This window comes from Capsicum annuum, chromosome 10 (genome assembly GCF_002878395.1).
Source record: "Capsicum annuum cultivar UCD-10X-F1 chromosome 10, UCD10Xv1.1, whole genome shotgun sequence".
NCBI lineage: Eukaryota > Viridiplantae > Streptophyta > Magnoliopsida > Solanales > Solanaceae > Capsicum > Capsicum annuum.
Genome location: NC_061120.1, coordinates 183,179,705 through 183,190,141, shown reverse-complemented (window position 1 = coordinate 183,190,141; position 10,437 = coordinate 183,179,705). Strand labels below are relative to the sequence as shown.

The 10,437-nt window shown below is 31.0% G+C and overlaps 1 protein-coding gene across 1 annotated transcript; it reads left to right on the top strand.

Moving 5' to 3' along the window:
• Window positions 1-278: 278 nt before the first annotated feature.
• LOC107848639 (cytochrome P450 76A2) lies at window positions 279-3,473 on the top strand. Its single transcript, XM_016693411.2, has 2 exons — window positions 279-1,329; window positions 2,706-3,473. The coding sequence occupies exons 1-2, from the start codon at window positions 418-420 to the stop codon at window positions 3,321-3,323; spliced, it is 1,530 nt and encodes a 509-aa protein (XP_016548897.1). The 5' UTR covers window positions 279-417; the 3' UTR covers window positions 3,324-3,473.
• The last annotated feature ends 6,964 nt before the right edge of the window (window positions 3,474-10,437 follow it).

The window sequence follows — 10,437 nt, the reverse complement described above, 5'->3', positions numbered from 1 at the left end:
ATTATATTTTTAAAATTTAAATTACTATTTTTATGTGTTGAATTTGAATCCCAAATTTAATGACCTCATGAAACTAGTATATATGTATATATATCTATTGGAAATAAAAGTTCTTGGAAGAAGTCAGTAATACAAAAAATTATTAATGTCTTTGCATCTCAATAAATAAATAAATTTAGGTCTCGTGTAAAGATTAGATTTTAGACCGTTGATTTTAACGAAAATACGACTGTGCTTTAAAAAAATTGAAGCAATAAATAGGTTTGTTGCTACCAACCACTACTTACTCCATTAATTAAAGAGTGGCGTCTGCATATAAGAGAAAACAATCAAAGTTAGTTAGCAATGACTACACTTTGAAAGGTAAAAAAAACACGATACTGAATTGAATTCTGTGAAAAAAATTGAATTTAATTCATGGAATGGTCTTGGGGATTTGTCTTTTGGTCTTTTACCGCTATGTTGTTGTCATTCTTGTTCCTCCAATTCAACCGGCAAAGATCGTCAAACAATCTTTACCAGAAGCTGCCACCAGGGCCACGAGGGTGGCCCGTGTTTGGTAGCATGTTTGAACTTGGCAACGAGCCACACAAGACACTAATGTGTCTAAAACAAAAATATGGTCCAGTAGTTTGGCTAAAACTTGGTTCTATTAACACTATGGCGATTCTCTCCGCGGAAGCCGCTGCAGAGTTATTCAAGAACCATGATGTGGCTTTCGCGGAGAGATCAGTAACCGAGGTGATGAAATCACACGGTTATAATAAAGGTTCCCTAGCTTTAGCTCCTTATGGTACATACTGGCGGATCATGAAACGAATCATGACTGTTCAAATGTTAGTCAATAAACGGATCAATGGAACTGTGGAGATTCGGCGAAAATGTATCGATGATTTAATCGAATGGATAGAAAACAGAGAAATGAACTCCTCTGATGGAATTCACGTGGCGAAATTCGTGTTCCTTGCTTCGTTTAACATGCTAGGGAAACTACTGTTATCGCGCGAATTAGTTGACCCCAAATCCGATAAGGGGTCTGAATTTTTCACGGCAATGATGGGATTAATGGAATGTTCTGGAAAACAGAACGTTGTTGATGTGTTTCCATGGTTGAGATGGCTTGATCCTCAAGGTTTGAGGAGGAAGATGGACCGCGGGCTAGGGAAGACGATTGAAATTGTTTCGGGGTTTTTGAAGGAGAGGTTTGAAGAAAGTGAAAGGACTGGAGAGAAGAAGAAGGATTTCTTGGAAGTTTTGCTGGAATATGAAGGCAAGGGGAAGGATGAACCAGAGAAAATATCAGATCAAGAACTCATCTTGATTATTCTGGTAATTTTTGCATTTTACAAAACAAATAGTTTCGTTTTTTTTTTTTTCAATTAATGTTGGAGATAAACAAACCAAGTGAATGTAAAATGGAGAAAATATAGTGGAGAGAAAGAGATACCAAAATGGAAAGTGTACTCTTTTAGGGGAAAATTCACTAATTCTCCCACATTGGTGAGAGAAGATAACTTTGAAGTGTTTATAATAAGAAACACTTACTCTACATGAATAGTGAGACAAGAATAAGGTGGTGCCTCATGTCGTCATTGCTTGCTCGGCTTCGGTGATCGTTGATCTTTTTGGATAATTTCACAGAAATTTAATCCGAAAATACCAAAGAAAAAAATATAATAAATTTTTTCTGTGTTTTTGATCTTCCATTTATATGCATGCATGCAGTGGCGGAAACACTGTTTCGAAATGCAGTGCAGAAGCGAATTGATGCTTCGGAAGGGATGCAACCCTTCAACGAAATGACACACTGATTCATGAAATGGTATGTCTGTTCGAAAAAGTCGCATTTTTTGGACGAACAGACATGATTTTCCAGAAAGGTTACACCTTTTAAGTGAACCATTGCCACATTTCAGAAGAGGCACCTGCTGGCTATTAAAACCTGTTTTCATCCACAGGTTTTGGTATGAAAATTTTCTAAACTACAAACTCTTCTTATCTTCAAAATATTTTGTGTGATCAATCAAATTATTGAGTGAGTTCGAAGAGATTTCAATTGTTTGAGGTACCAATACAGTTGGTTTGTTTGATCATTTTATCCTGGGAGGAAGATTCCACCACCTCGGGTACAGTGTGGGAAATTATTCCTTAAGGACACTCCGTGAAGTTGGGGAATTTGGCCTTAAAAATTCTGTTTCATCTCATTTCTGAAAATTAATATACTTCTTGGATAGATTATTTATAATCTTGTGTTGAAGGTGTTAAGGAATTTCATAAGTGTTCTAGTCTTAGAATTGAACTTGTGTTGAAGTTATTGTTGCATGTATATATAAATTCTTGTACCCAAAAACTTTATAAATAACAACTATATATATGTAATTGTGATCGGCGACGTTCAGAAACTTCAAATCGTGAAATGCTTCTTGATTTCCCCTTTATTTTGTGAGCGATGATTAAAATGCACTTTAATCATTGTAGCTCGAATTTAAGTTATATGTTACTATATACACTTTGGCATAAAAAATGTTTAGATGCAGTTTAGTTTGCTATAACAGATTATTGATCTATTTTATTTTATAAGTATTACATTATTAAATTTGTTATGAAGAGTGATTTCTTATTGTTAAGTCAACTTAACTATATAAAAAAGGGTTTATATACTGTCAGTGTGCAAATAACTTAAACTCTTAATCGATTGGATGCAGGAAATATTCTTTGCTGGTTCAGAGACAACCAGCAGTAGCATAGAATGGGCGGTGACTGAGCTGTTATGCAACCCAGAAGCAATGTACAAGGTTAAATCCGAGTTGTCCGATGTTGTTGGAGATACTAAGAAATTCAATGAAGCTAACATCGATAGTCTCAAATATTTGCAAGCTGTTATTAAAGAGACCTTAAGATTGCACCCTCCAATTCCATTTTTAGTCCCAAGAAAGGCAATTCAAGAAACTGAATTTATGGGGTATCATATCCCCAAAGATACACAAATTTTCGTGAACGCTTGGGCAATTGGAAGAGATCCTAAATGTTGGAAAGACCCTTTGGATTTCAAGCCAGAAAGGTTCTTGGAATCGAATATTGAATACAGGGGTCAGAATTTCGAGTTTATTCCATTTGGTGCTGGAAGAAGGATTTGTGCTGGAATTCCACTGGCTCATCGGGTGTTGCATCTGGTACTCGGATCGTTGTTACATGAATTTGATTGGGAGATTGATATTTCTGTTCTAGACGAGGCTTTGGATACACAGGACAGAATGGGAGTGACTGTTAGAAAATTAAAGCCATTGAAAGCAATTCCAAAGAAAAAAAACAAAACTCGATGATTTTAGATTTCAGTTTTAAAATAAAGTAACGAGTAAGAAAGGGCTTAGGTAATACTACCCATATTTATTACGTAACTAGTAATCATAAATTATCTTACCAAAATTTGCAAACTATTTTTTTATAATTTTTATTTATATTTTAGATTTCTATTTGTGATCCTTTATTTTAATATTAGAGTTAATTTTTTTTTTTTTTTTTATCCTCTAAAAATAAAAAATATAATTACATCAAACATATTAATGCAAAATATACTAAAAGTATGGAAATTAATATATTCAATAAATAGATAATATTAAAAAGTGAAATACTAACCAAACAATAAGGTATAATACTACTCCCCGTTTTAAAAAGAATGACCTACTTTTTTTTTTTAGTTAGTTTAAAAAAGAATGACCCCTTTTCTTTTTTGATAATACTTTAATTTCAACTTTATACATGACATTTTTAAGACCACAAAATTTAAAGATATTTTGGTACATTTGAAACAACTTTAATTTAAGGCCACAAGATTCAAAAATCTTCTTTATTTTCTTAAACTTTATACTAAATCAAAGTAGATCATTCTTTTAGAAATAGAAAGAGTACTATATAATCATAAGAAAGAAAGTCAACATATTCAAAAAACCTTAGATAAGTATTATCCTTTTATTTTTATGATACACCATTTTTATTGTCATTAGCAGTATTATTATTGAGTTTTTCTTGAAACCTAAGAAATAAAATGTAAGTTAAGGAAAGCGTTGTTTTATATCTAAACTAATTTCAAGCAAAATATAAGGAGGACAAAAGGAAAAATGTATTGTACTTTCATTTAAAATTCTTAAGAGAAATGTATAAGAAACCTCTTTTTTTTTTTTTTTTTTTCTTTTGTATTGGAAGAAAAACATAGTGACGTGTATATATATATATATATATATATATATACTGATTTGTAACTTTTGTCCTACCAAAATATGTACATATCATTAAATCTAAAATATAAAAAATAAAGTACCAAAAATTTGTTCATAACTATTTAAATTAATTAACATTACATTATATTTAATATTACACAACTTTTCATCTTCTACACTACATTTACATTCTTATTGAATATCATATATAAGTAATAACTACAAAATTACTCCAAAATAATCAAAAGACTTTTTAATTTAGCATCATTGAAAAAAACTTATACATAACATGCAATCATTCTTTTGCACATAAATAACTTTCTTTATTGCCTCACTTATGCTTACGCATAACGATTTAAAATTGCAATTGAGAATAAAAAAGAAGAAGAAAGATTTAATACATAATTCTTAATATTGATAAATAATAAAAACATCTAAACATTCATAATTGAATATAATAATCTTAACATCTCATAATATATGTGATAATTGAAAATTTTTTAGACAAAAATATTAATGTGACAATAATCTTAGATTCAGATGAGATAGACAGGCTTCGATTATCTATTAAACATATTTTGATGTTTTTGTTTGTTTATATGGAGTAGATAAGAGGATAACAAAAATGTAACAGAAAAAAATGAGGAGGAAACAAATAAATAAGAAAATGAAAGAATATACTATTATATATGCTATTATACAATTTCAATAACTAGTATATAAAAAATGAACTAAAGAGGAAGTGTAATTCAAATTGCACTACCAAGGTAATTAAAGTGCTTGAGAATATGTGTTTTGTGCATAACACTGGGAAAAAAAATAAAATTTATAGTACTCAAAAGAAATTTTAAAAAAAGCTTATGAAAAACGCTATAGATAAAGAAAATTATACATCACAAAAAATAGCAAAACAAAATAGGAGAATTATTTTTATGAATTTATTAGAGATCGAGTTTACGAAATTACATTAGAAGAAATATATTCAACATTGAAGTAGATTCGTCGACAAAAATTAACCTTTACCTTACACTATCAAAATATACATACATGAATCAAACTTCTCGATACAGATGACATAGCATGAATCATTAATTTTTTTTTCAAAAAATACAAACTTTTCAATCAAAGAAGGTGAGAAATCTTAGTATATAAAAAAATAAATCATCTGTATTTATTGCGATAGAACACATACAAGTAATTTTAATCAAGAAAAATACTCACAATACATGATCTTATTTGATAAATTGCTACCATTCAATTCAAAGAAGAAGAAAAAAAACCACTAAACTCATACTGAAGCATTTTCTATGCACAACTAAAGCTAAAATGGTTGATTATGTATGTATATTTTGGTAGTGTAAGATATATAAAGGTTAATTTGGTCTTTTTATCTTCCATTTTTTAGCACATTATTACTCCACATTAATAAAATTAATTAAGAATTATGAAGTCAGGTGGAAGAATACATGAATATATATTAAGATATTTAATAAAGAAAATAATTATAATGGGAGGTGAAGAGTTGATTAATTAAATTAATTATTAATTAATGAATAAAAATGAGAAAAATTGAAAAGAATAATGAAAAAATTAAAAAAAGGAGAAGTATTCCACATCAACATGTTTATAACTCTCCTTTATATATATGGGTGTGTGTGTGTATATATATATGTATGTATATGTATATATATATATATATATATGTATATGTATATGTATATGTATGTATGTATGTATATGTATATGAGTTAATTTAACACAAATCAATCAAATTAATTACAGAGAAAGATAAAAATAATTAATAAAATATTAAGAGTTTACAATATATATATATAAAAAAGAAAAAATATAAATAGTCTTCTTATACATTAACTAATTGAGGATTATGAATATGAAAGACTTGAGAGTTATGGACATTACTAATATTTAAGAGTAGAATTTATGTAATTGAATGTAGCACATACGTGTGCCTACATGGACATTCAGTGTATTATAGGACCCTCCTAAAGTTCGCGCGTGTCTCAGCAATTTTGTGTATAGTTCAAAGTGGAAACGTAATATTTTTTCTTAAATTTATGAATTAAGGACATGATTTTATAAAATAAACTAATTGAAAGAAATGAAAAAGATCAAAAAAAAAAAGAAAAAAAGAAAAATGGGAATGGAGGCCATGGAGAGATGCCACATAGGCATATCTATAGCCCTCTTTTATATATATACTAGTATACATATCAGTACGGTGCACGGATACTATTAAATTAGTATCTTTAATCTTTATTTTTTTCATATTAAAATGTCTCGTTCAAGCATGTAATATGAAAAAAAGAATCTACCCCACTCACAACTCCCACCCTACCTTCACCTCCACATCCCCTCCCACCCCCACCCCTACCCCACCCTTAATTTTTTTTTTGAAAAATCTACCCCCACCCCCTACCCCTCTCCCACTTTCATTCTACCACCTTAAACCAAATCTATATTAAAAAACAATTATGTAATTGTAAAATACTTTTATGTTTAATATTTTTCTATATTATATTATTCATACTTTAAAGACATTACATTGTTAATATTTTTCTTTTTTTCCACCTCCAACCAAATCTATATAAGTACAAACAGTTATATAGCTATTGTTTTATCCTTTCTCGGATTTTAATTAAAAGAAAATGGTATTGACCTCTTTAAAACTATTACAAAATATTCGAGAAAAATTTGAAATAATTTTAAAAAATTTGCAGAGTCGCCACTTGATTTTTATAAGAAGTATAAAGAAAATTTTACAGAGATTTCAAAGATTTAAAAACAAAAATAAATCTTCGAAATAAGAGAAACTGCGTAAGGGTTTAATTAACGCCCTAGGAAGATTTTTAAGACACTTAAGAGTGTCCGTTAAAATGGTTTACCAAGAAAATAACTAATTTGACTAACTAAAAGTGGTTCATTTTCGCAAAGAGTTGATTTTATAAACAATATTAAAAATATTTCAAGAGATTATTCATTTATTTATTTGAATGCCTAAGATGACATTTATTTATTCAAGTGAAAATTGATTCTATTTAACTTAAAGAAATCTTCTTTAAAGAAGGTTGAACTAAACCCGATTCATTTGTAAATTGTTTGTCAAATAAAAAGGAGAAAGAAAGTGATTTTGAATGTCGTTTTTGATGACACAATTTTCATTTTTAAAGAAAATCAATTTAAATGAATTATGAAATTTGACTAATTAATGAAAATATTTTAATTTTTTGCAAAGAATATTATTTTTTGATTGATGAGAATTTTTCTTTTAACTTAAATAAACTACTTTAACACAATAATAAAATAAAATGTCATTTTAATTTTTTAAAAGCTTATTCTCAAGGAAAAACATAAAGAGACTAGTTTTATTAACCCGAGAATTTAGACTCCATGACAAATTATAAAAAAAATTATAAAGATAAAATAGAAATGACAATTCCAAAGAAAATTTAATTTGATTTATCCAAAGTTCATTACAACAAGTAATCAAAAAGGAATATACAAATAAACTTAACGAGGAAAAGTTTAAGATTTGGGCCCCTGATTTGGCCAATTGAAATCTACCCAACTTTTAGGCCCATTTTCTTGTATTTTTCAGCCCTTTCAGCTGTGTACGTTGATTGAATATCACAGCCCTTCATCCTTGCGGTTTTTTGTATGCAGACTGTATATCAGTATATAAAGATACGTATGCTCGCATCCAGCTTCATTACGCATCATATGTTGGCGTATACTAGCCACATTCGGCCTAAAAAATCCATATATCTATTGTATATAGGTGTATACCAGCCTTGTTTCTTCATGAACTAGTCCATTTGAGGAAGTTCGGGACTCGGTCCAGGAGAGATGCAGGGGCAGGGAGTCCATTAGACTCAACAATGGGAATTTCATGCAAATAAAAATAGAAGAGAAGGATTAATGATTAAACTAAACCATGATCCAGTGATGGGAGGAAAAACAATACTTAAATAACTAATGACCCATTTTATGAACCAAGGCATCAAGTGCAATGTTGAATTTAGATGATGAAAAAAATATTATTGCTGGAACGATATGCTCTAACAGGAAGAAATAGTTAAACTAATTGCCTTATTTCACAAATTTTAGTAATAGACCATGTCTAATCAGGCTAGAGGCAAGACACAATAATATTAGGAAAATACAACCCATGTCAAGACATTTTATTCACGTATGGACTCTTATCGAATAATAAGAACAAACTTGACCACCATATAGTCTCTGATTGATCAGGATGCATAGAATCTAAACAATTTTTTCTCGCCCACTTAAAATACAATCTATTTATCAAAAGGTTCACTTTTACTAAGCCTAGATGAACATGAAGTGATGAACGAAATTCGATGAAAGCCTCCACACAAAATCTCAAGAACACCACTAGTTGGTTTAGATAGAAAAGAAAAATCATCTAGCGAACTCTCAGGAGCATTATACCTTTACTCCTATTTGATGTAATACACGAACAAGAGGGTAGGAGTCGTCATTTCAGCATGATAAAGAAAATCCCAATCTTTTAAGAACCCGCAAAATTCTAAGCTTGATTCAGTCCTTTAAAGCTTGTTAAGGGGTCCCAGACTTAGAAAATTTTAGCTAAGTATTCATGCTTAGAGTTATTTTAGCCTGCATAGTTGGCGATCTTATTTCGCGACCCTTACGTCCTTAAATGTCGATCTTTAAGTTGCTTCATGATCAGGAATGTCAGTTGGTGTTCTCAAACGAGTTTTGGATTTTTCAGACATTGTTTGAGGCACGTTTGGGAGTCCAAACCAGTGTATTGATGAAATCTCAATATGCCGCATTGCCTATCGCGCTGATGAATATTTTCCCCAGCTCCCAGTAAAATTTCCAGTGAACCGATGCGGACTAGACGCGGTGCATCGGCCATAGCGTCGACCCCATCAATGCGACGCGTCGAACTGTGCATCACTAAGTCAGTTTTCAGTCATTAAGATTCCGCGTTCTCAGGGGTATTTGGGTCTTTTTTCCATGACTATTCAGCCCCTAAAACCCAAAATTTAGCTCCCTTTAAGCAAATTACACTCATTCTCTCTCAAATTACTCAAGAACAAATCCTAGGGCTTTCCATTCAAGATTCAAATCTCAAAAATTTCACCATTAATATTTAAGGATTCAAGAATTAAGGTATGTGAAGTGTTCATCCAACAGTTCCTTCCACCTTTGGAGTCCAAGTAACTTTTTTAAAACTTCAAGTAGATTGATTTGACGAATTTCATGATTGAATTTGATTGTGTTCATGACTATGATGTTAGTTGGGGTTAGAATCCATAAACAATTTACAAGTTCATGAGAAATAAATGGAATATGTGGGTTATTGTATTGTTTATGTTAAAACCCCCTTTGAATTGTAAGTTGGGATTATGATTATGATGCTTACATGTTATATTACAGTCATGTGCATAAATTATGCTCTTCAAGTGATTGATGAATTGTTCATGTGGGTTGAGTAGTGTAACCATATTATGCTAGTATGTATACAAGTTCATGTCAAGCAAGTGTTTGTCAAAATGCCTCAATGAATGATTTGTGGTCAAGAGATTTGTTATCATATTTTCAAGATTGTGCTATGTCTTATAATTTATGCTATCAAGTTTTGGGGGTATTCAATACCCAATAATTTAGCTGTTTACCTAGAGCTACAATAGTTACAGAATAGTCTCAGTAGTTTCACGAATAGTAGTACTCAGTAAGCAGTCACAGTCTCAGTTTAGGATTCAGTTCAGAACTCAGTGAACTCAGTCAGTTAACAGAACTCAGTAGTATTTTATCAGTTAACGGAACATAGTGAACTCAGTTCAGTTAAACAGCACGATCAGTAACAGCTAAATCAAGTTTAGTATAGTCTAAGAATTAGTTCAGTGTCTATTCAGTTGGGAGTAGGATTCAACATCGCGCGAGAGCAAGGATGACGGCTTTCCCGTCAGGTAGGTAGAGTCGTTAGTAGAAATCCCTATACTCTAGAACTGCATAGCCAGTGCAGGATGATAAGTTACCCGTCATACTAGGCTTGACTACCTCCCAAGGATCACCCATTAGATTAGGCTTAGCTCCACCCAGGTGTCACCCATCAGTTAGGCTTGGCATCCTAGTCTTTCTAGTGTTAGTACATATGGCATGGTATTAGCACCCTTCCAACTGGGTTCATAGGTTGGACCCCACCAATTTA

What these genes read in the sequence shown, in the direction of transcription:
- LOC107848639 (XM_016693411.2), top strand. Translation starts at nt 418, where the DNA reads ATGGAATGGTCTTGGGGATTTGTCTTTTGGTCTTTTACCGCTATGTTG. An exon ending in AACTCATCTTGATTATTCTG is followed by an intron (nt 1,330 to 2,705) that starts GTAATTTTTGCA and finishes GATTGGATGCAG; the next exon opens with GAAATATTCTTTGCTGGTTC.